This window comes from Kickxella alabastrina (genome assembly GCF_025024165.1).
Source record: "Kickxella alabastrina strain RSA 675 chromosome Unknown BX661scaffold_17, whole genome shotgun sequence".
Lineage (NCBI taxonomy): Eukaryota > Fungi > Kickxellomycota > Kickxellomycetes > Kickxellales > Kickxellaceae > Kickxella > Kickxella alabastrina.
In genome coordinates this window covers 466,011-489,351 of record NW_026251488.1, presented here as the reverse complement: position 1 = coordinate 489,351, position 23,341 = coordinate 466,011, and the positions used below count along the sequence as shown (strand labels likewise).

The window sequence follows — 23,341 nt, the reverse complement described above, 5'->3', positions numbered from 1 at the left end:
CCTCTCTCCTTTCCTCTTTTTTCTTTAGCCAAATTGTCATTATTTTGCACTCCTCGTAATATCTTACTTTAATCACAACCCCTCTGTTTGTCTTTTTGCTTGCACAACAACACATTGATACAACCCCACCCACACACCTCCTCATAAGCAAGTCACCAAGTCAAAGCACAAACAATATGTCCAACACCAGCGCAAACATTGACCAGCTCGCCATCGACACGATCCGTGTCCTGGCCGCCGACATGGTCCAGGCCGCCAATTCGGGTCACCCCGGCGCGCCCATGGGCTGCGCTCCAATGGCGCACGTCCTGTTCACCCGGTTCATCAACGCTAACCCGAAGAACAGCAGCTGGCTCAACCGCGATCGCTTCGTTCTGTCTAACGGTCACGCTTGCGCGCTGCAGTATGTTCTGCTGCACCTGATGGGATACAAGCTGTCGATGGACGATCTGAAGAACTTCCGCCAGCTGGGCTCCAAGACGCCTGGACACCCCGAGAGCAATGACACTGACGGCATCGAGGTTACGACCGGCCCCCTGGGCCAGGGCGTCTCCAACGCCGTTGGCATGGCCATCGCCGAGCGCCATCTGGCGGCCACCTTCAACAAGCCCGGATACCAGCTTGTTGACAACGTCGTCTATGCCATTGCCGGTGACGGCTGCCTGCAGGAGGGCGTCGCCTCAGAGGCCGGATCATTGGCCGGGTAAGTACACACTGTTTTTTCACTCGCCTTTTTATTTTTCTTCGCTTTCCCCTTCTTCCTCCAGGCGAGACGGCTGATTGCTTGCTTCGCGCTGCCATTTGCTGGCGGTGTCCGAGCGGCAAGTGGCCAGCGGTGATCCGACCTTCCATTTCGGTTATGTGATTGCAAACGATGTGAATCCGGAGCCTCTTGTTATTTCTTGTTATTGTGTGCTGCCTTTAATTGCCAAGCCTGGGCCCGCATAATAGCGCACTCGCTGTCTACACTGTCCTGCCTTTATTGCCCGTGCCATTGGAAAACTGCCCCGTGCTAATCGCTCATTCGCCACACACGCACACTCACTCACGCTGTCTTTCTCTCTCTTTCTGTATTTTCCCAACCGATTTCCTTTCCCCCGCGCGATTAGTCATCTCCAGCTGGGCAACCTCATCGTTCTGTACGACTCGAACGGCATCCAGATCGACGGCTCGACCAAGCTCGGCTTTACCGAGGACGTGCTCAAGCGCTATGAGGCATATGGCTGGCACACGCTGAGCGTTGCTGACGGCGACAACGACCTCGAGGGCCTGGCCCGCGCTATCGAGCTGGCCAAGGCCGAGCGCACGCGCCCCACAATCATCAAGATCGAGACGACTATCGGCTTTGGTGCGGCCAACGCCGGCACCCACAACGTGCACGGCGCGCCCCTCGGCGCCCAGAGCCTTGAGGCCGTCAAGGCGCGCTTCGGCTTCAACCCGCAGGAGAAGTTCTCCGTCCCCACCGAGGTATACCAGTTCTACAACGAGCGTGCGGCCAAGGGCGCTGAGCTCGAGAAGCAGTGGACCGAGCTGCTGGCCAAGTACGCCCAGGAGTACCCCGAGGAGCACGCCGAGTTTGTGCGCCGCATTGAGGGCCGTCTGCCTGAGAACTGGGAGCAGGTCCTGCCGAGCTTCACCCCGTCCGACAAGCCCGAGGCGACGCGCAAGCTGTCCGAGGCCGTGATCAACGCTATCGCGCCGCTGCTGCCAGAGCTCGTCGGCGGATCGGCGGATCTGACCGGCTCCAACCTGACGCGGTGGAAGAACGCCGTCGACTTCCAGCCTGAGAGCACGTGCCTGGGCACCTACGCCGGCCGCTACCTGCGCTACGGCGTGCGCGAGCACGGCATGGCCGCCATCTCCAACGGCATTGCCGCTTACGGCGCCAACATCCCGTTCGCGTCGACCTTCCTTAACTTCATCTCGTACGCCGCCGGCGCGTCGCGTCTGTCGGCGCTGTCGCACCTGCGCGTGCTGTACATCATGACCCACGACTCGATTGGCCTCGGCGAGGACGGCCCCACCCACCAGCCCATCGAGACCATGGCCATGCTGCGCGCCACGCCCAACTTCCTCAACTTCCGCCCGGCCGACGGCAACGAGGTGTCTGCCGCCTACCTGTCGGCGCTGACCCATGCCGACCGCCCGTCGGTGCTCTCGCTGACGCGCCAGAACCTGCCCCAGCTCGAGGGCTCGTCGATCGAGAAGGCGACCAAGGGTGGCTACAGCCTGGCCACCTACGGCGCCAACGCTGCCAAGCCCGACCTGCTTATCGTCGGTACTGGCTCGGAGACCAGCATTGCCGTTGACAGCGCCAAGCTGCTGGCCAACGAGCACGGTCTGACCGTCAAGGTCGTGTCGATGCCCTGCGTGGAGCTCTTCAACGCCCAGTCCGACGAGTACCGCCACGACGTGCTCACCGCCGGCGTGCCTTCGATTAGCGTTGAGGCCTTGAGCACCTTTGGCTGGCACAAGTATGTGCACCACCCGATCGGCATCGATACCTTTGGCGCATCGGGCCCGTACCAGAAGCTGTACGAGCACTTTGGCTTGACGCCCGAGGCCATCTCCAAGAAGGCCCTCAAGGTCGTCGAGCACTACAAGACCAACGCCGTGCCCACGCTCGGCCTGAACCTGTAAGGGGCCCCCTTCAAGGCTGGCTTAACCAGAAAGAATAAAATATATAGTGCTTAAGTGTTCAATATAATGAAATTGCTTTATCAAAGTCGAAGGTCGAAAGTCAAAACAAAAAAGCATCGTCCTCACATCTCCGTCGGCGGCATCGTGCCGCACTCGGTCCTGAACTCGGCCTCGGAGGCAATCACGGGCGCCAGGTGCTCGAAGAAAGCGGCCAGTGTGCACATCGAGCTGCCCATCGCCGGGTGGTGCTTGCCGGGCATCTCGCACGTCGGCACCTGCAGAACTTGGTCGTTGAGCCGCACGCGCACATAGTGGCCGGCAGTGTCGAGATCCCTTGGCACACTCGAGGGTCGTGGCAGATCGGCCTGCTTGGCGCGCTGCTGCTTGCTTTGCTCGGCCTTGTCCTTGAATAGCTCAAAAGTCAGCGTCGACGCAAACGGCAGCCACTGGCGGGTGTTTGCGCCCATGATGACGGACATTGGACCGACTGTGACATCGTGGCCGCCGAATAGCGCCAGCTTGGGCACGCGTGGGATCTCGCCATCGGTTGGCGGGCGCACACCGTCGGGAGAGAGCAGCAGGTCGCCCTCACGCTGCGAGCCAATGTGCGGCCGCTCACTCCCGGGCTGCTGCGAGTCGAGTGCAGCAGCCTGCGCCATGGTCTGTACGACGTTGTCGACCAGACGGCCAAAGCCCAGACGCTGGTCCTGCGTGTAATGGGCGCGGCCAGTCCACTGGTGGTAAGCGGCCGCGCCGAGGCTCTCCATATGGTCCATGCTGATGTCCTCGGGCAGCTCTCCGCCGTGGGCGACCAGCGAGACTAGCTCGTCGTAGACCTGGTGGAAGTTGGACCCGAAATGCGGCACGGCCATCATCTCCTCCGCCCTCTTTCCAATGCTCTCCAGCGCAATGGTCTGCTGGTAAATGTCGCGGATCCACTTGAGCTCCACGGCGTCGTGCACGCTAATGTCAATAAAGTGCCTGATAAAATTGTAGCATCCAAAGTTCCCATGCATGGTCTCGGAGCGGTGCATCCTCGTGTGGATCGGGAAGAGGCGCAAAAAGGCCTCGTTGAAGGACGTCCGGCTTCCGTTCCACGCTGCCTTCGGGTATCCTGGGTACATGCCCACGAGGAGCGCGTGGGTCGATTGGATGACGCGGGAGTAGTCAGTCGTTCGGATATACAGCCAGTCGCTCAGGCGGCCCGACGTTGTGTCGGGGACGGGCGGAAGGAGTTGCAGCTTGTCGATGTACAGTGAGCGTAGGAAAGACCCGGTGCGGAACAGAGTGTCCAGGCCGATGTCGGACAGCTGGCCCATCTCGCTACAATGAAAGTAAAAATAGAAATGCAAAAGGCCATTTAGCACCGATGCGTTGCCATGAATGCAGTAATATATATTACATTGTATTCTGCCATTATCATCGATTCGCACTCGGTCTTATGCTGCCATTTCTTGCTTACCAGGCCTTTGGATCCCACGTCTCGCGCCTATCGTCGGCCGCAGCGTCGGGGGCACTCTCATAGCCCGAATTGCCCAGCCGCACCGACCACTTGGCGGGCTCGTACTCCAAGCCGCTCTTCAGCGTCCCAGTTTTCTCAGTGTACCTCGCGTCACCCACCTTTCTCTGGGGGTCAGGCACCGGCATCGCCTCTTGTCTGGGCACAAACTTGCCCACAGCCTTCATGAACTCCGCATGCAAGTGATTTGCTCTCTGGCAAAATGGCCACGACGGTGTTTCTAACAAGCGCTGTTTAACTGGCGTGCGTTCACCGTGACGGAAAAACACTTGGGCTTGGACGAGGTCGAGGTATTCGGGGTACATTTGGTTCATGTATTCGGAGGTCAGCTTGGGGAGTGGCGCCGCTTGCGAGAAGGACGGCGGGTCAGGGACCACTGTTGCTGTCTGGGATGGCGACATTGTTCTATAAAAATCAATTTATATCTAGAATTAAGCCGCTATAATATAAAAATTGAAGCGACGAAAAGATAAGCAATTGATGCAGAAAAGCAAAAAAGTGTAAGGCTGGATTTATAGTGGACGTGTGTCGAAAAATTACACAATTTTTTTTACACTTAAGCTTGCTCTATCCCGCAAACCTTAAAAAGCATATTCCCTGACCCTTGTGAGCCAGTGTCCTGTCAGAAGACCAACTCTGAACACAGAAAACAAAAGCAGAGGCCTGCGAGCTTATCACGAGCGACTGACATGGCATGACATCACCGCTAATTTAAGCACGGACTTTTCAGCTGGTCTTGGGCCTTTTTTTTCCCTGCCTCTGGGCCGATCGATTCGATTCGGTTCGGTTCGATTCAATCCAATATCTTTATTTTAGTGCGCGAGCTGTTAAGCAGTGGACTATCTCGTCGGTTTAGTCTTCGTCCTTCCTTAGTTACTTATATGTGTGCATGCAGAGAGGCTGACGATGCGCCATTGTCTTCCGATTTTAGAATCAACAATCCGGGCGCCAATCCGGTAGAACAAGTCAAACAGGCCCAACAATCTCACAGACCATTCGATTGACCGCAGGCTGGACCTACGCAGCGATGAGCTAAAGAAGGGGGAGGCGCATGTGGAGGCTCTTCCCAGGCTTGACTGCAAACAATAAACAGCACTCCAACGCTTGCACTATCGTCCCAATTAGATGACAACACGGACACAGCAAGCTGAGCGTGCTGTCGCCACGATTGTAACTGAAATGGAAGCCACATACATACGAAAACTCGCGCAACAATAGGTTTTTTTTCATTTCCATCAGAGGAGTCGTAATTATAAATAGACAAGCAAAAAACGGCATGCAGAGCCATGCATGGCTGTATGAGACCAAAGCAGCTACGCAATCAGTATCGAAATGAGAAGACCATTCCGGTTCGAAACAAGGTGCGAGCGAAATCAAAAATAAAGTAAAAAAACCCAGGTTATTCATTATTCATTAATTGCCCAATTTTTGTAGGCGTGGGCATAGATTAAAAAGTTTAGTTTTTCATTTTGTTCAAGTATTTTTCCTTGCTCGTTATTTACTTGGCACAGGCAACAGCAGAAATTCAACCTGGCAATTACACCCACTGCACGCATAGCACAGCACAGCACAGCACAGCACAGCACAGCGCAGCATAGCACAGCACAGCGCAGCGCAGCATAGCATAGCACAGCATAGCACAGTCGTCTAAACACATTAACGTCCAGATACTCAAGGCGAGCGTATCGATTCCCTTTTCGCTTGATTTTTTTTGGATCTGTTTTTGCCTGCTGTAAAATTTCCACTCCCCCCTTTCCCTCCCCGATATTATATTTCATCCCTTTCTTTTCTCTTCTTACTGAGCTCGCTCCCCCAAATTTATTTTCCATATTCTCGTTCTCGTCCTCGTCCTCGTCCTCGTCCTCGTCCTTGTTTGTCCTTGTCCTCGTCCTCGTCCTCGTCTTCTTGTTCGTCTTTGCTTTTTTATTTATATTCTCGACCTGTACGACTTTCCGGCCCGCCCCTTTTCTCTATTTATTATTATATAGCAAATTCCTTTAGGAAATACACCAAAGATTTTTTACACAAGACGCGGAAATTCGTGAATACTAGACTTGACTTTTTTAATATTTTAGCGAGAAAAAAACCCAACCCAGGGACCACTCAATTTTTTCCCCGCCCTTCTTTCTATATTTCTCTCACTCATTTCTCTCGCCTTCCCTTCCCTCCATTTCTTCTTTCTTCACATTCCAAATAAACCCGATTCACGGAGTGTTTATTCTTATTTCCATAGTTATTTTATTTCCTACTCGAATTTCTCTCATTTTCTTTTTCTTACGCGTTTCATTCCCCCTCATTTAACCTTCATTTATTTATTTATTCGACAAAGGTCCTGCTTTTTTCCAAATATGCTCTGGCGTTTCGGTCTGCAGCATGCGTCAAATATCGACAAGCTGCTGGAGAAAGAGGATTTGACTCTCGAAGAAGTTCTCAATGACCCAGATCTCCTGCAAGAGGTTCGCGAGCAAAACACCAAAGTCGTCTCATAGTAAGTATTTGTTTTAAATTGGGTTTTGTTGAATTCAATTCAAAACAGGCAGTCGTGAGGCGCCATGCATGCTTGCTTGCTAAAACACGGCTATTTTTCGGCATTTCCAATGTTCCATTTCTTCTTCTATATAGCCTGTCGCGGCCTCAGAATTTAAAGCAAATGGTCGACTATATTGCCACAGAAGAGTTTTTCAAGTTCTCCAAAATGGCTTCGACGTCGGTCGAAGTCCTCTGCAGCAACAGCGTAACCTTTGTCGAGTGTCTCATTTCCACCTACTCCCACCGCGACTTTGCCGAGAGCGACGACGACGACGCCGAGAACAGCGAGGTCAGCGACAGCGATGTCGATGATGGCGACAACGACAATGCGGAGCAAGAAAAGGCCAGCGATGGCAATCAAAGAAGCAGCAGCCCAGCCGTTGCCGCCACTACCACCGCTGATAGCGACGACAACAACGATGCTGCTGGCAGCAATCGGCTCACGCCTCAGCGCTCACGGAGCGACAACGCACTCTCGCAGCAGCCGACGCGGCAAGAAATTATGTCGTCGCCGTTTACCTCATCGAGCAACATCATTGGCGGCGGCGGCGGCGGCGGCAACAACAACGGCGGCGGCAGCAGCAGCAACGTCCCACGGCAGCACCTGCTTGAGGCGCTCTGGGGCGTGATGGGCCTGCCTGCGGGCCAGCTGGACGGATTGCAGGCGGCGTACTTCTCGCGCATCATGTGCGGTCTGCTGCAGCGCAAGCCCTATGAGACGCTAGATTTTATCCGCGCGCAGGGCAATACCATCCCCCTGTTTCTCGAGCACCTCGGCGTGACGACGGTGGTCGACCTGCTGCTTAAAATAATCAGCCTCGAAGAGCTCGACAACGGGCCCGGCATCATTGCCTGGCTGAACGAGTACAGGCTCATTCCGATGCTCGTCGACCGGCTCTCGCCTGAGTGCGACCCCGAGATGCACTCGCTGGCCACCCAGGTGCTGCTTGATATTATCGCCATCTCGCAATGCAACAACCCAGCACAGCCGACCATCGGCACCAACGCGCTGATCGAGGAGCTCAAAAGCCAGGAGATGGTAACGCGCCTGACTGACTACATGCTTGACCGCAGCGCACCGCACGCCACGTCCACGCTGATCAACTGCGTCTACATATTCATCGAGCTCATCCGGCGCAACTACTCGGACGCCGACGCCGAGATGTCCCCCGACGACCAAGGCAACGGCTACGGCTTTGGTGGCACCTACGACAATGCCTCGTATGACCAGCAACAGCAGGCATCGCTGCCGCGCCGCCTGCCTACCGTCGACCTCTCCGACATGATGCGTGTCCTGGCCCTGCGCACCAAGGACCTGGTCGAGCTGCTCAAGAGCCCGCGCTCGGCGACCGAGCCTGTGCCTACAACGATGGGCCTGCGCGAGCCTTTGGGCTTTGAGCGCCTGCGCATCTGCGAGCTGTTTGCCGAGCTGCTGCACTGCTCCAACATGCCGCGCCTCAACATGCCGGTCGACAAGGCCCAGGGCATCGAGTCTGTTGCTGTTGCTGTTGGTGTTGCTGGTATCAATTCTGTTGATGCGGCTGGCGATATCGATGGCTCGCCAAGGACCGATGCCGAAGACTCGCCATCGTACAAGGACAGCCCCACGGTTGTTGGCTTCCCTCATCAGCGCGGCAACAGCAGCCCTAGCAGCCAGTCGTTTGCCCAGCAGCCCACTTCGCCGTCACCCGCCAAGTCCTCTTCAAGCAGCAGCAGCAGCAGCCGCCGCCAGACCCCATCTGCTGCCGATGATATTGGGACGCCCGGCGGCTACGCCAGCATTCCAATTGAGATCAGCAGCCCGTCTGACCACGACACCAGCAACACGCCCGTCGGGCAGCTGCTCAAGTGGAATCTCATCCAGCACGGTGTGCTCCCCATCTGCACCGACCTGTTCTTCCGTTTCTCGCTCAACAACTTCTTACACTCTGTCGTCTACGACATTATGCACCAAGTGCTCAATCTGCCGCTGACCCTGGAGTGCAACCTGGCGCTCATCGTCGTCGCATTCCGTGACGTGCGCATAACCTCGCGCATTGCTCAGGCTTGCGCACAAAACGACCAGGTCTGCCACGAGCCGCGCGGCGTCAGGCTCGGCTACATGGGCCATCTTACGGGCATTGGCGAGGAAGTGGCTCGCTTGCTTGAACTCTCAGGAGCCGCGCTTGAGCCCCTGATTGCGCCCTTTATTGATGGTGACGAGTGGCTCGATTACGTTGCACGTACTTTGCAGGAGGTACGTGAGCGCGACCAGCAGCCGCTCGGCGGCGAGCGTCCGGGTGGCACCGTCGATATTCTGGCCAGCGATAATGCTGACCAGGTGTTTGTCTCGCGCATGGGGCTGGTCGACCCGTCGTCCGGCGAATCCTATGGGCCGGAGGACGACGACGAGGATGTCGATGATGAGGACATGGACGAAGATGATGACGAGGACGACGACGACGAGGATAGGTACACTGCCAGCACGCGTCGCAACATGGCCAAGGGGTACAGCGGGCGCATCGGGTACCACAGCATCGAGGCTTCGGCCAGTGCCACATCACCAGCCGCGGGCTCAGCCGGATCGACAACTGGCATGCTGTACCCGACCAACGGCGACGATGGCGAGGATAGCTCCGAATACGTCGCAGAGAAGCAGGGCGTGCATTTTGACGGCGGCTCAGTGCAATTCGGCATGCATGCGTCTATGGCCGACGACGCTGATCAGTTTATTATCAAGGACGACGACGACGACGACGACGGCTACCATAACGACGGCGGAATTGGCCCTGCCGGTCGTATCGGCCGCTTCCGTAGCTACCAGAACGAGCGGTCTGGCATGGCTTATAGTGAAGACGACGATGACGATGTCGAGGACGACGGAATGAGCGTCTTCAAGAGAGGTAGCAGCCAGGGCTCGGCCATGGACGAGGATGTTGACGACGATGATGACGACGATGACAGCGCTTCGGAGATTGGCGGAAATAACGACTTTATGCGCGACCGCGCGGCAGACTTGGTCGAAGCCGCGCGGCAGCAGAGGTCGTCGCCGGTGGTGATGAGCGCGTCCAACGGCAACGGCAATAGCAACGGCAATGGCGGCTTCGTGGATGATCAAGGTAAAAGTAGTTTGCCCTTGTTCGCTGATTGTATAGATGATGGTGCTGACTCTGCGCTGGCTTTCCCCACGGGGGCCTCTTCCATTCAACAATACCAGCAGCAGCAGCAGCAGGCCGAATTCTTAGCGGCGTCTGCTGCTGACGACAGCAGTAAGATGGAGCGTCGCCAGGTGGTTCGCTTGTCCTTTGACGGCAGCGCGCATACCGTGGCTGCCGTCGACCATATGGATGACGCCTTGCTGCCGTCTTACTTGCTTGCGCTGCCTACGCTTCCTTCTCCCTTTTCGACATCTTTTTCGGCATCTTTCCCTTCATTTTCCTCCCCCACATCTGCAGCTGCGGCTGCAGACCTCCAGTTTTATTCAGTTGCAAAACCTCATCCCTCCTCACCTTCTGCAGCCTTACCAAATCCGCCCCAAACCAATTTGCTGTGTGCCACTGCTGCCAGCGGCTCTGCTGTTGTTTGCCCCGTAGTTACCGCCAATACGGAAGACTCTGCCTTTCCCACACATTCTGCCCCTGTTGCCGCTGCCACAGCTGTTGCCGTTGACAGCAACCAGCTGCCGCCTGCTCCCAAGGTGCCTCCCCACCCGTTTGCTCACAGCATGGCCTCGTTGCCGCCGCTTCCGCCCATACCCCCTCACCCGTTTGCCGCGCCGCCGCAGCTCCCAAAGACGCGACCCAAGAACCCGTTTGCCGAGCCCAAGGGCCGTGTACAGGACTTGTACCGTGAGTCCAAGCAGCGCTCGTTGTCGAGCTCGGAGCTCGATAATATTGTGCCGGTTGATATCGGCAGCTGGCAGCCTGATGGCACCGGCGTGGACGCCTCTGGATCCGACTCTGCAGCACTGGCTGTCGATGGCCCCGATTCCGATGACTCCTCGGCCAGGCGCGGTCGCGTGGGCACGTTTGCTGCTCGGCGGCAGCGGTCCCGCAGCCAGAGCGCCGGCGTCGGGATATCCCGTGACATGGTTATCCAGGCGGCGTCCAAGGGACAGTTCCCGTACTTGGACGCAAAGACATGCGAGTTTGTCGGCCAGCTGAAGAGCGACACTGTGACTTTGGGTGGGGCAGCGGCTGGGGGCAACCGCGATGGCTCGTCGAGACAGCGCAGTAAGACTGCGGTGGCGTCTGGTGGCGGCGTGGCTGTGAGGTCTTCTTCCTCTGGGACCTCGGGCCAGTCAGGAAGCGCCCCGTCGTCTGCGACATCGTCGCCGGTGGTCAAGCCAGCGACCCACATGCGCGAGAACAGTGGTGTTAGCACCGCGACGGGCAGTGCCTCGCTGATGCATCCCAATGGCCTTCCGCAGTCCAGCTTGCGATACATCCCCATGGATGAGCTGTCGGACAGCAGCGATGAGGGGCTGCCGGCTACGGCTGCCGATGTGGTTTGTGGCAGTGAGGAAGTGATGGAGCTCGGCAGTATGCGCATTGGCAGCGATGTCGTCAATCGTGTGGTGCCCAAGGGCATGAGCGGCGGCGCAATGAGCACCAGCGCTGGCAATGGCAATGGCAATGGCACTACTAGCAGTGCATTTTCCAAAATCTCTCTTATGCCCACTCCACCTCCTTCCTTCACTTTTAAATCACTTTCTGCTGCAGTTCCAGCAAGGCAGCAGCACCATCAAACTATGCAGTCAGTGGCGAGTAGCAGCAAAGCTACTTTTGGCCTGACTATCACCACAGGTGCTCTTCCTTCGGCACTAACTATTCCAAGCAGCACTGGCACAGCGACTGCATCGGCGGGTTTGTCATCGTCATTGTCGTCGGTGGGTGGCAGCAGCAGCGGATCATCGGAGAGGACTGCCAATAGGGGAGGTCGGAATTGGCGTCGGGGGCGTAAAGAGAGAGGCGGTAATGGTAGTGGTGGGGTTGCTGCCGATGGTATTTCTATGCCAAATTTCCCTTCTTTGCCAATGTCTCCGGTTCATAAATCTTCGCCCTTTGTTATGGATTCTATTGGATCAACCTCATCTGCTATGCCAAAGTAGGTTTCCATTTCAACACCCTTTTTAGCTTGAAAGTGTGTATGTGAATGTTTGAGTGCGTGCGTGTTTATCTTTTTCGCTCACTTTTTTACACATTTTTCACTTGCTCTCTTTGCTCCTTTTTGCTTCCTCTCGTTCTTTTACTATTCTTTTTTCTACGACAGCGCGCGCACACACACGCCATCACATACTCTTTTTTTACTCTCGCTCTTGTTCTCACTCTCTGTCACTCGAATTCTCAACGTTTCGCATTTCGCACCACTCACCACTCTTCACTGCACCCCTATCACCACCCCTTCACATTTACTTTATTATTTTCTCTATTTATTTTTTATTGCATATACATGTACCAGCATCAGCATCATTAGCATCAGCATCATATTCATTGATCCTCATTTCATACCTTGTTTATATGTTTGTGTGTTTTGTTTTGTTAGTACTTTCACTCAGCAACAACATAAAATTGAACGGTTTACAGCGTGCAGAATATTGCTAACATAATTTATTTTGTTCTTGTGCATTTAATATTTTAACCCCATTTTTTTTAAAAAAAAAATTGTTTAGGCAGTCGTGGTCGTGCAATGATGGCGCCGGCAGTTGATGACGACGAGTCCGTGGACTGGGCCGATTTTTCGACTTTTGGAAACCAGCAGATCTCGCAAGCGCCACTAGCATCAGCAGCACATAGAAACAATATGACGGTGGACGATGAGTTTGGGGACTGGCAGGGTGGGTTTATACCCATGGTTAGTCCTAAACCCGCAGCGAATATCCCTGTGGATTCATCGAAGCAGCGCGGCTCGGACTCTGTTGAAGATGACGAGGATGATATCGATCGATTGTCGGAGATGCTGGAGGTACTGAAAGAGTAGAAGATTTTAAGTTACCAAATTGGAATTCATCTTCCTACTACATTTAATAACAAGGAATGCAACCAGTTCTCCCTATTTTCCATTTTTCTTGTCCCTCCTTTTTCACCGCCTCTGATCACGCACTCTCAAATCAACGTCTATTAACGTTGTACTTCTTTTGGATGTTGCAGCCCGCCCAGTGGAAGAAACAATGTCTGAAATTAGACGGCACTTTTGGAACAGAGATATTGGGGCAAGCCTAAACATGCCACATATCATTATTCCCAACTGCTTCAACGAGGGATTGAGGATTCCTGCTCGGTTCACACGATCAGTGACAAAAGACGGTTGGGACAAATATGCGCAGAATTCGGTCTGTGTCTATCGTCTGTCATTAGACGAGCAAATGGTGTTGACGCCTCGCTTGTTCTCAATATGTTTGAACCCATTCTCAATTAGTACAGAGTAATCAGCAAGTGGAGGTGATGATGACTTATATTCGTTCACTTTATTTCCCTTTCTTCTTTTTTTCGCTTTACTTTTGTTTCTCTTATTTTCTTTCTTTCTCGCGCACGTTGTGGTGTTCTTTCACATTTATCAATAACCAATTTATTACCTTTTATTTTTATTTTTATTTCATGCGACAAAAAAAAATGGCAGTCATTATGATTCATTTATTTTCTACATGTAGTCACACCAAAGAAAAGAATGAGACTACAAATATACTACAAATCAACATCCTTCCTACAGATCTAATAGCAACCTAAAAGGTGTTTAGAAACTAGTGGCAATAGATCACTTATGGCTGTCTATATTAATTGATTTGCTGCCTCTTGCAAAGAGAAGAAGCAGGGGAAGATGGATTCTTGCGCACGCGCTTGAGCTTGAGTTTTGGCTTGAGCAGAGTCTCGGGTGTCGCTGTAGACCCGCTCAGCTCCAACCGACTCTGCCCGTGCATTTTTGCGCAAAAAACGGGTTTTGAAAATCCCCCGCTTAAAAATCTGGACTTTCGCTATAAATGTCTGGAAATTCCAAAAGCCTTCTACATTAGTGTATTCCATCTGTAAATCAAACAAGTCAACTATAGCAACTTTAATAGCAATACAATTAAAATTGTTAATTATCAATTGTCAATGTCAAGAGACGATGCTCAGGGACAAGAGCAAGAGGGACAAGAGAAAAAACAAACAATTGAACAATTTATATTATAAACGATAGCACGCGTATGATTTCTGGTAGAAACACGTCGGTGGGTGGATATATGAAAAAAGAGGCTGCTTAACACAATTGAAAAAGGAGAAAAGGATGTGAGAAAAAAGTTTAAAAAAATTAGGCCTTCTGCTCGGCGTCAATGGGGCGCTTCTGCAGAACCAGCTCCTTGCCAGTGATGCGCTTGTAAAGATCCTTGACATCGTCGTAGACGGTCTCAAAGTGCGAGGTGGCATCGTACGAACGGCTAACAAAGACATTATCAGAGGTGCCGTCGGCAGCCGGCTCGTAGATGTCAGAGACACCAATGAAAATCTGCTCAATGGGGCCGATGAGCTTAAGTGCAGAGGCAATCTCCTCCTTGGGATCGCCTGAAGTCTCAGCAATGGTCGAGATAGAGGCGATCCAGCGACCCTGAGGGCAGACCTTCTGCTCTTGGGACAAGCAAGTAATGTAGATATCGTGCTCGCGACCGGTCTGTCTCTGGGGCAGGATGATCTGCGCAGAGTGAGCGTTGGTCTTGGGAATGGCATCGTTCAGAATGCAAATGGCGCGGATAACACGGCCAGTCTTGCGCACGTTATCGCGGAAGTACGACGGGTCGCCGATGACCTGCTTTGCACGCGCAATCTGGTCGCCCGAGCGCACTCCAGCAAACTGACCCTTCTCATCACGCACAATCTCTTCGACAGGCGTGTCCAGCATAAAGGTACCAGCGTACACAGCGCTGAGGCGGGCAAAGCCCTGGGGCAGGTCGCCGAGGCCAAACTGCGGGTAGATATAGGGGCTGCCAGCGTCACGCGACATGGCACGCGACGCAGAGTTGGCGTACATGATGACGTGGTCGCAGGTCTCGCGAGCGGGCCTCGTCTTGTACTTGTCGTCGAGGTGCAGCGCCATGGCGTGGCCAATAAACTCTTGGGTGTCTTCGTTCAACGAAAAGTGCTTGTAGACGTCGACCATCGTGTGGCGGTTCAGGTCGAGCCCCTCGTGCGTCGCGGGATCGCTCTCGCGCCAGTTCTGCAGGTACTCGAAAAACTTGCGCGCGTTGTTCTTCTGGAAGAAGCCAATAAGCGGGCTCGTCAGTGCCTCGGCAGGGGTCGACGGCACCTTGTAAATCTTGCCCTCGCAGTAGACCATAGAGGTGGCGATGGCGACGAAATCGAGGTAGCGCAGGACATCAGTGTAGTAGAGGACGTTAACCAGGCCCTCGTCCTGCATGAGGAACTTGGGGATCAGATCAATGTAGTAGTCGCGGTCACGGCCGAGCTCGGCGGGGACTGGCGCGCCGCTGCGGAAGCGCTCGTAGAGCTGAGTGAGGTTGAGACTAGCGCTCTCGCCGCCGTAAAAGTTGTTGCGGTCGATGTGCAGGACCTTCTTGCCTTCGACGGAGAGGATGCCTGAGAGGATGCATTCGGTGAGGCCGGTGCCAAGAATGATAACGTCGTACTCCTCGTCCATTGTTTGTTAGAATTTAGTAGTTTGGAATTAGTGGTTTGGGCTTAGAGATGAGGTTTGGGGAATCTCTTTTTTATATTTTTGTTGCCTTTGGTGTGGAGTTTTTTAAATAACAAAACAACAGGAGGAAAATATAAAGGAAAAAGGGTGTGTGTAAAAAATATCAAGAGTGTATGAAAAATAAGAGTAAGAAAAGATACGGGAAAGAAAGAGAAAAAGGAGATGATGAGCTGAGAGAGAAAGAGGAGAAAGAGAAAATATAGAGTGAAGCTGAAAAAAGTAAATAGGAGGCGGAGGAGTAGGGTTTAATATTTTGTTTTTCGAACGGCAACGGTAGCAAAGATGATGATGAAGGCCAGGCGGGATTAAATAAAAACAAAAAACCTGGCCGTGTCATCGGTTTTTCTCATGGACAGCCAGTCCAAAGATAAAAATAATTTTGTAATAAAAGCTCGTGCTTTTTTCCTTTAGTTCTTGTCCTCATCCTTAGCTTAGCTTAGCTTGCAGCAAAAAGAGATGGGGAAAAACGTCAACAGACTGATCCTTTTATTTCCCTCCTTTGCCCTAAGATTTTGTTGTTGTTTGCCGCTTTGGAACCTGTCCATTGTTTTGGTGTTTTTTCAAGTGTGTTAGCGTTGTTGCCCTTTGTCGTTTTATCCATCTGCGACCGACATTCCATAGAGCTTGTTAAACTCGATATGGATTTCCAAGTCCTTTGGGCTGACGCTCGGGCGGACCTGGGTCAGTGCATATGCAAAGTCCTCCATTGCAATTGGGCGCACGTCATCGACGCTAACAGTGGTGATGTCCGCAATGGAGCGGATTGGGCCGTAGGCGGCCTCGCGGCACAGCGTGTCCATGTCGGCGCCCGAGTAGCCGTTGGTCTGGTCACAGATCTCGTCCATGTGCGCGTCAGTCAGGCTGTTCACCTGCTTGCGCATCATATTGGCCACAATGGTGCGGCGGCCGGCGCGATCGGGCAGTGGCACGAGCAGACGCTTGGGGAAGCGGCGCCTGGCAGCCTCATCCAACTCCTGCGGCCGATTCGTTGCGCCAAGCAGGATGATTCGGTCCTCGGACGACGTGCCGCAGCCATCGAGCTGCACCAGAAACTCGGTCTTGATGCGGCGCGTCGCCTCCTGCTCGCCGTCTGTGCGCTGGGTCAGCAGCGAGTCGATCTCGTCGATGAAGATGACTGTGGGCTGGCGCACGCGCGCAACAGCAAACAGCGCGCGCACCATCTTTTCGCCCTCGCCGATCCACTTTGAGGTGAGCGACGACGCGCTGATGTTAAAGAACGTCGCGCCGGCCTGACTGGCGATGCAGCGCGCAATGAGTGTCTTGCCGGTGCCCGGCGGGCCAAAAAGCAACAAGCCCTTGGGCGGCGCGCGGATGCCTTGGAAGAGCTCGGGCTTGAGCAGTGGATAGATGACGGCCATGTGCACGGCGCGCTTCGCGTGGCCGAGGCCGGCAATGTCGTCCCAGGTGATGGCCTGCGGCGTTGTGAGGATCTCGTTCTCGATCATCTCGATCATCTTGGGGTCGATGTTCTTCAGCCGATCGTCGACAATGCTATCGCCGGGGGCTGGCGGTGCCGGGATAGCAACGGCGTTTGGTTTCTTTGCGTGCAGTGGCGCCAGCTGGCGCCTCGGCCCGACGCGCTGCTGAGACTGCTGCTGTAGCCTAGACGCGCCGAGCAAGTACGGGTCGGTAGGGTTGGCTGACCGCGAGTCCAGGTCGGTCTCCTCTGAGGAAGACAGTGTGCGGCGCGTGGACAGGGCAAACCGCTTTGCTGGGTTTGGCTGGGGCTGGTAAGCAGGCTGCTGCGTATGAGATGGAGGCGTGGAAAACGGACGCGCGCTGGTCTCTTGGTTGATACCATGGCGCTTGATGTTGTCGAGCTGCAGCTGCTGTTTGGCAGTGACGAAGGGCGATACTCTGTTGTCTTCACTACAATGCCCATTCGCAATAATCGAGGCTCTCTGTATGGGTGCAACGGCAGCAGTAGCAGCAACAATATCTGGCGGCGGAATTGATGGTAGCTGCTGCTGCTGTTGAGGATTGTGCTCGACCATATCTGAACGCGGGCGCTTCTGCGCGAAAGTAAAGCTGGACGCGCGTGAGCCCAGCTTGCGTTTTGATGGAAGATTGTCAGCACCAGCGTTTGTGTTGATTTCCTTGCTACTCTTCTTGACTGCATCGGCGATGCTTACCAGGCCAATTGCTGAATTTTCGACGCTCATCTTTGCCGAAGGGTTGGCTACTAAGAATTTGGAGGATATGGATTGCTGAACGGCAGCCAAGGCCTCCTGGTACTTTGGGCGAGACTGTGTGAGAAGGGCAGCTACTAGTGCGCCATTACGGGCCCTGGCATGGTGTGTGTTGAGGAGCAGGCTGTCCCGGACGGCGGCCGAGTATGTCGAAAAATTTTCAATGACAAAATGGTTTCTTTCGAAAGCCAAGAGTTCGTCATCATCATTGTTATCGTTGTTCTTGTCGCGCTGCATTTGTCTAGTATGACTGTGCTTGTGAAAATAAAGATCATTATTAATTGACGAGCAAAGAAGAAAAGAAAAGAAAAGAAAAAATTATATGCGCAGTATATTTGTTCGCTCGCTCATAAAATCAATAACGCATTCAATCAATGCGCTTCCTTTACACCAGTTGTGAGCGCATAATCGCGATCGGATTGATTATGTGATTATGTGATCTGCGGCCAGCAATTTTTTTTTAGATTTTTTCTTTCTCTTTACGATCTACCGGCAGCAAACACTTTTTTTTGCTTCCAGTTTTACAGGCAAAAAGGCAAAGAAAAATCGAATCGAATCGGTTCTTTCTTATTTGCCCTTGTCAGCTTGCTGCTTATTTCCAACGCCTTCAGTTCCTCTCGAGTCCAATTTTTTTCTTCGCTATTATTATCTCTATAAAAAAATCCAGTAATTTTATTGCGCGCCTCGTAAATACTACTACAAGTCTACACAACTAAAAAAAAACCAATGGCCAGAAAGACAATTAATCGGAAAAAGTCGCAGACCGGCGTGCAAAAAACGCAAAAGGCGACGCGCACATCGACGTACGCGGCCGACACGTCCAACGACCGGTGGACATGCGCATTCGACTCTGACGACCATAACCTGGCGGTAGTGCGCACGGGAGTCAACGGCCACACGCTGCGGATCGTCGACGTGCAGACAGGCGCGCAGCGCAGTGAGTACACGGCGACCGACGGCGCACGGATCCGCAGCGTCGCTTGGGGCCAGCAGGGCGCGCAGGCTTTGGTTGCGCTCGGCCTGCAGAGTGGCAGCGTTCAGCTGTACTCTCCGGCACGCAACGCTGTCGTGCGCTCAATGCAGGGCTCTTCAGGACACCAGGGCCCCGTTGTCTCAGTGGCCTTTGTCGGCAGCAGCATCTTTGGGCTCGACGAGGCCGGCACCGTTGTGCAATGGGACGCGGCCACCGGCACTGCGTTGCAGACTCTGCGCACCAAGGTTGACGGCGCCCAGCGGCTGCTCGTGGCCGGCGATGCCACGCGCGTGGTTGTTGCCAGCCACCGCATGGAAATGTGGGATGTTGCGCGCCAGAGCCGCCTGCAGGCATGGCCCGGCCACACTGCGCCTGTACACAGCCTGATGTGGGCCGCCGACGAGACTGCGCTGGTGTCGGCTGCCGAGGGCGACCGCCACGTTCACGTATGGGATGCCAGCCCGCGCGCCGGCCAGTCGGCGGCCCACGCACGTGCTGTGCTGGCCATCGACAGTGACGCCATGTCCATCGACGTAGCGAGCTCAGGATCGGTGCTGGCCGTCAGCGCTGACGGCACACTGTCGGCCTGGCACGAGGTTGCCGTCGCTCAGCAGCAAAGCCAACAGCAGAAGCAGGCCGGGCACAACGACATTGGCTACGCGGCCGACGGCCGCCTGCGCATTGTTGCAACTACCGACTCCGAGCGCCTGCTGAGCATCCTGCTGGCGCGCTTCTCTCGCGTTGCAGGCGACGAGGGCAATGTCCTTGTAGTGCGTGGCAGCTCGCTGCGGCCACTGTTCGAGACTCTGCCGCTGGCCGACGAGCACGGCCACTTTAGCAGCGACATGGTTGTTGAGCGCGCGCCCCAGGATAACATGCTTATGGAGAAGAAGGGCGTTGCGTCCAAGATGGACACACAGTATACTGAGAGCGGCACCAGTGTGACGACGCCGGCGCTTGAGGGCGTGCGCGCCGCCCAGCGCGCCGCCGAGCAATCCGATGCGACGCCGACGCTAGCCGACCGCGTCAAGCAGCTCTCTGTCGAGCCCGCCACTGCCGCGGCTACCATCACGGCCTCTGCTGCAGCCACGCCCACAACTCCCAGCAACCCATCAGCCAAGCCTACCGCTGGCTCGCTTGTGCGCGTTCTGATCCAGGCGCTGCACACCTCGGACAGCGTCATGCTGGACTCTGTGCTGGACAACTCGGCGCGCACCAATGTCGTTCGTGACACTGTTCTCGGCCTGCCCCTTCCTTACGTCTTGCCCCTGATCCAGCAGCTCTTCCTGCGCTTCCATGCGACGCCCGCTCGCGCACACCAGCTGCTGCCCTGGATCCGCACCACGCTGGCCCTGCACTCTGCGCACCTCATCACTGTGCCCGGCCTGGTCACCCAGCTGGCCGGCCTGTACCAGGGAATTGAGGCGCGCTTGGACTCGCACCAGCGCCTGCTCCGCCTCAGCGGCCGCTTGGAGCTGGCCAATGCCCAGATCCGCGCCCGCTCGCACTTTGAGAAGGAGAAGACCAAGCAGGAGAAGAACGCCCAGAAGCAGACTGCCATGAAGCCTATTAATGTCTACCGCGAGGAGGAGGAAGAGCTTCTCGATGAGGAGAACGCACTGGAGCCGCCGACCCCCGTGTGGCAGGCGGAGGAGAGCACCGACGATGAGGATGACGATATGGGTGAGCGCGCCGGGAAGGACGGTGCTGAGGACAACCAGTGGACCGATGGCGATAACAACTCGGACTCGGACTCGGACGCTGGATCCGAGTCGGGACTAGGCTCCGACTCGGACTCGGACTCTGGATCTGATAACGACGAGGATCTCGAGACATACGATTAATCTTGGCCCCCGCTGCCACTCTGTTTTATTTTATTTTCTTTCACTTTACAAAAAAAATCCGTTTACCAAATCATATAAAATTTCCAGAATTTTTTTTGTGGTATGTTTAGATGGGACTGATCTGATTTGAACTGGATTTGGTTGATCTGATCTGATATGAACTATCACTTTGGCTTGTCGTGCGCCCCGCTCAGCTTGGCGATTGATTTGGAGTTGCTGCTTCAGCGATTAAAAAAGCTGAGAGGATGAAAAAATGACAAGCCTTGGATATATTTCAAATTTGAATTTGGTTTGAATTCGCTTTTTTTTATCTTTTAGTCTGCCACAATTCCTTTTAATTTCTTTTTTTCTTGCAGCTCACTAAATTTACACGCTCCTCTTTCTATTTTTTATTTGGCCACCGTGATTCAATTCAGCGCTTATAACTACAACTTTCGAAAATAAAAAGCTGAACCACTAATTAAAATGCTCGCTCGGCTGACTACACGGCCGCTTGCCCTGCTGCAAATGAGGCAGCCCACAGTTTCAGCTATGCGCCTTCTGTCGACGCACCAGGCAGTCTCGCCGTTCGACACTCTGGACATTCGCCCGATCCAGCGTCCCGACACCGCAGCGTACTTCATGCCAAAGCCCAAATATGCCGATCTCCTCTCAGCCATTACGACGATCATCCAGCAGCACAAGCTGCCGGAGCACAACAAAAGCAACTTCAAGCGGGGCAAGTGGATCGGGCGCAAGGTTTTCGATTCTCAGCATGCGATCAAGATGAACGCAAATGAGTATATTTTGCTGACTGAGCGCTTGAACCAGGCGGATTCACTAAAGATTGCGGATTTTGGGGAGAGGGAGACTGTTGGCCTGTATTTGAATCAGTTCCGCAGGGGATATTCGCACGTCGAAGTTGTTGGCATGGATGGGAAGGCCAAGGAAGAGGATAAGGTTAAGAAGATCAAGGTCAACACTAGCTGGAAGAGAGGCATGCTGGATCATATGGGTCGGTGGAGAGCCGCTGGCAAGCGTAAGGAGGCTATTGCCTGCGCGTGGCTAGTGCCCATTGGGGCCAAGGCTGAGGCCACTGAGGTCACTGAGGCCAAGGCTGAGACTGTTGAGGCCAAGGCTGAGGTCAAGCCTGAGACTGCTGAGGCTGAGGCTGATTCTGAGGCTAAGGCTGATTCTGAGGCTGCCACCTTCAGCGAGTCCACTAACTTTGACTCGATCGACGCGCCCTCGCCGGCGTTCACCTCTATTGGCCAGGTTCTCGTCAATGGCAAGCCGCTTCCAGAGTACTTTGTGCGCCCGACCGACCGCGAATCCGTACTCTTCCCGTTCCACGTGGCCAACAAGACCGGCCAATACAACGTGTTTGTGCGCGTCCGCGGCGGCGGCCACACGGGTCAGGCCGAGGCATGCCAGCTGGCCATTGCACGCGCACTGTATGCTGCCAACCGCAAGCAGAACGCTGCCATTCGGACCGCTGGTCTGCTGTTCACTGATGGGCGCAGAGTCGAGCGCAAGAAGACCGGAAAGCCAAAGGCCCGCAAGAGCTACACCTGGGTCAAGCGCTGATGCCGTTTTCTTTTATTTCTTTTATTTTCTTGGTTTCTTTATTTATCGCCATGTTGGCTATTTATCCTTTATCGAGCACTTTGTGCATTGCCGCTCACGCTGTTTTTAGCGTTTTTCGATTGGTTTCGTTTGGTCTTGATTTTATCCGGTGATCCAGTTCAATGCGATCAATCAATCAGCATCTCTACACGCCTATTTTTTTCTCTTCAAATGCAGAGAGATAAAGCGTTGGAAATGGCAAAATAAGTTGGAATTTGAATTTAATTGTGTCAAATGATTCCTGCTCTTTTTTTGTTTTCATTTACATTTTATTTTTTACCAAATCGCCCTTTATTCATTATACTCCAAGAAGAATGCATTCGGTCAGAGCTCTCACCCGGTCTTCACGGCTCCACATTACTCGCAGCAGCAGCAGCAGCACCATGCAGACTCGCTCAGCACAGCCGTCGCGGCTGGCAATGACAATGGCGATGGCAATCAGACAGCAGAGCACGCAAGCCGTACTTCCCAAGAACCTGCAGCCAGGCCCAGCCTACTTGGAAAACAAAATTGTCAGCACGACCCTGGGCGACCTTGATCTTACGTCGCCGCCAGCCAACGTGCGCGCCGAACTCTGGGCGCTCTTCGTCACCACGCTGCCACGCCTCGCGCCCAAAAGCACTAAGGTGCCCAAGAAGAGCGTGCTGCACTGGATTCTGCTTAACGCTCAGACGCGGGAGGAACTGGACATGGCTTTGAAGCTGACGGTGGAGTGGCGAATGACCATGCATCCGATCACCCAGGCGACCACGCAGATCTGGGCCGAGGCTTGCATCAGACTCGAGTATCCGGAGATCTTTGTCAATATGCTTATGGACAGGTGGAAGTACCGCCAGCTGCCGATCTCCTACAACATGGCCAAGTTTATTAAGTTCCTTGGTACGCAGTCGGCTGCCGAGGCTGATGTGGCCAGGTCCGAGCAGCTGCTCGACGATGCGTTCCGTATCTTTGCCCTGTACCCGTACTACGGCCTGAAGCACGATGCGGCCGCGTATGGTGCCCTGGTTGAAGCCTGCTGTGAGGTTAACTCGGAGGAGGCTTGGAGGCGTGCACTGGTGGCTAGCGAGGAGACCTTGGCGAGCGAGACCCCGGCTATTACGCTAGAGGCGCTCAAGGCTCTGGAGATCCACTCGGCTGAGCGTCGCGAGCCGGAGATGGCCGAGCGGTACAGGAGCTTGGCTGCCAGGCTTGATCTGAAACCCGCCGCAAAGAAGGATGTGTCGTTTGACCAGAACGGAAACCTCATTGCTTGAAGCGCAAGGGGAGGAGTTTTTGTTGATTTTTTATCGTTATCTGCCCCGTGTTTTGGTTGCCTCAAAATTAAATATATAAATGTCTGTGTTTGTGACTAGTCTTT

General features: G+C 54.2%; 8 protein-coding genes across 8 annotated transcripts; 5 read left to right on the top strand and 3 right to left on the bottom strand.

The window, feature by feature from the left end:
- Positions 1 to 12: 12 nt before the first annotated feature.
- On the top strand, positions 13 to 2,690 carry BX661DRAFT_185229 (transketolase). Its single transcript, XM_051536730.1, has 2 exons — positions 13 to 703; positions 1,110 to 2,690. Exons 1-2 carry the CDS (start codon positions 177 to 179, stop codon positions 2,638 to 2,640), a joined length of 2,058 nt encoding a protein of 685 aa, XP_051390466.1. The 5' UTR covers positions 13 to 176; the 3' UTR covers positions 2,641 to 2,690.
- On the bottom strand, positions 2,691 to 4,664 carry BX661DRAFT_185227 (histidine phosphatase superfamily). Its single transcript, XM_051536729.1, has 2 exons — positions 4,103 to 4,664; positions 2,691 to 3,963 (listed from the first exon to the last, which is right to left on the bottom strand). The coding sequence occupies exons 1-2, from the start codon at positions 4,558 to 4,560 to the stop codon at positions 2,763 to 2,765; spliced, it is 1,659 nt and encodes a 552-aa protein (XP_051390465.1). The 5' UTR covers positions 4,561 to 4,664; the 3' UTR covers positions 2,691 to 2,762.
- Positions 4,665 to 6,507: 1,843 nt separating this feature from the next.
- Positions 6,508 to 9,659, top strand: BX661DRAFT_133868 (SIT4 phosphatase-associated protein-domain-containing protein; the record flags this gene model as incomplete). Its single annotated transcript, XM_051532627.1, has 5 exons — positions 6,508 to 6,647; positions 6,782 to 6,992; positions 7,338 to 8,195; positions 8,481 to 9,156; positions 9,571 to 9,659. Coding segments are annotated over 5 exons (1,974 nt in total), but the record flags the coding sequence as incomplete, so codon positions are not given.
- A 4,295-nt stretch (positions 9,660 to 13,954) lies between these two features.
- BX661DRAFT_144631 (GDP dissociation inhibitor) lies at positions 13,955 to 15,295 on the bottom strand (the record flags this gene model as incomplete). Its single annotated transcript, XM_051533057.1, has 1 exon — positions 13,955 to 15,295. One exon carries the CDS (start codon positions 15,293 to 15,295, stop codon positions 13,955 to 13,957), a length of 1,341 nt encoding a protein of 446 aa, XP_051390463.1.
- Positions 15,296 to 15,945: 650 nt separating this feature from the next.
- Positions 15,946 to 16,860, bottom strand: BX661DRAFT_144453 (P-loop containing nucleoside triphosphate hydrolase protein; the record flags this gene model as incomplete). The annotated part of the gene is made up of 1 exon (XM_051533049.1): positions 15,946 to 16,860. A coding segment is annotated over one exon (915 nt), but the record flags the coding sequence as incomplete, so codon positions are not given.
- A 1,285-nt stretch (positions 16,861 to 18,145) lies between these two features.
- Positions 18,146 to 20,469, top strand: BX661DRAFT_185216 (WD40-repeat-containing domain protein). Its single transcript, XM_051536728.1, has one exon. It carries the CDS (start codon positions 18,289 to 18,291, stop codon positions 20,377 to 20,379), a length of 2,091 nt encoding a protein of 696 aa, XP_051390461.1. The 5' UTR covers positions 18,146 to 18,288; the 3' UTR covers positions 20,380 to 20,469.
- Positions 20,470 to 20,672: 203 nt separating this feature from the next.
- BX661DRAFT_185215 (ribosomal protein S9/S16-domain-containing protein) lies at positions 20,673 to 22,016 on the top strand. The gene has a single exon (XM_051536727.1). It carries the CDS (start codon positions 20,845 to 20,847, stop codon positions 21,943 to 21,945), a length of 1,101 nt encoding a protein of 366 aa, XP_051390460.1. The 5' UTR covers positions 20,673 to 20,844; the 3' UTR covers positions 21,946 to 22,016.
- Positions 22,017 to 22,220: 204 nt separating this feature from the next.
- On the top strand, positions 22,221 to 23,324 carry BX661DRAFT_185214 (uncharacterized protein). Its single transcript, XM_051536726.1, has one exon. The coding sequence runs from the start codon at positions 22,299 to 22,301 to the stop codon at positions 23,235 to 23,237; it is 939 nt and encodes a 312-aa protein (XP_051390459.1). The 5' UTR covers positions 22,221 to 22,298; the 3' UTR covers positions 23,238 to 23,324.
- The last annotated feature ends 17 nt before the right edge of the window (positions 23,325 to 23,341 follow it).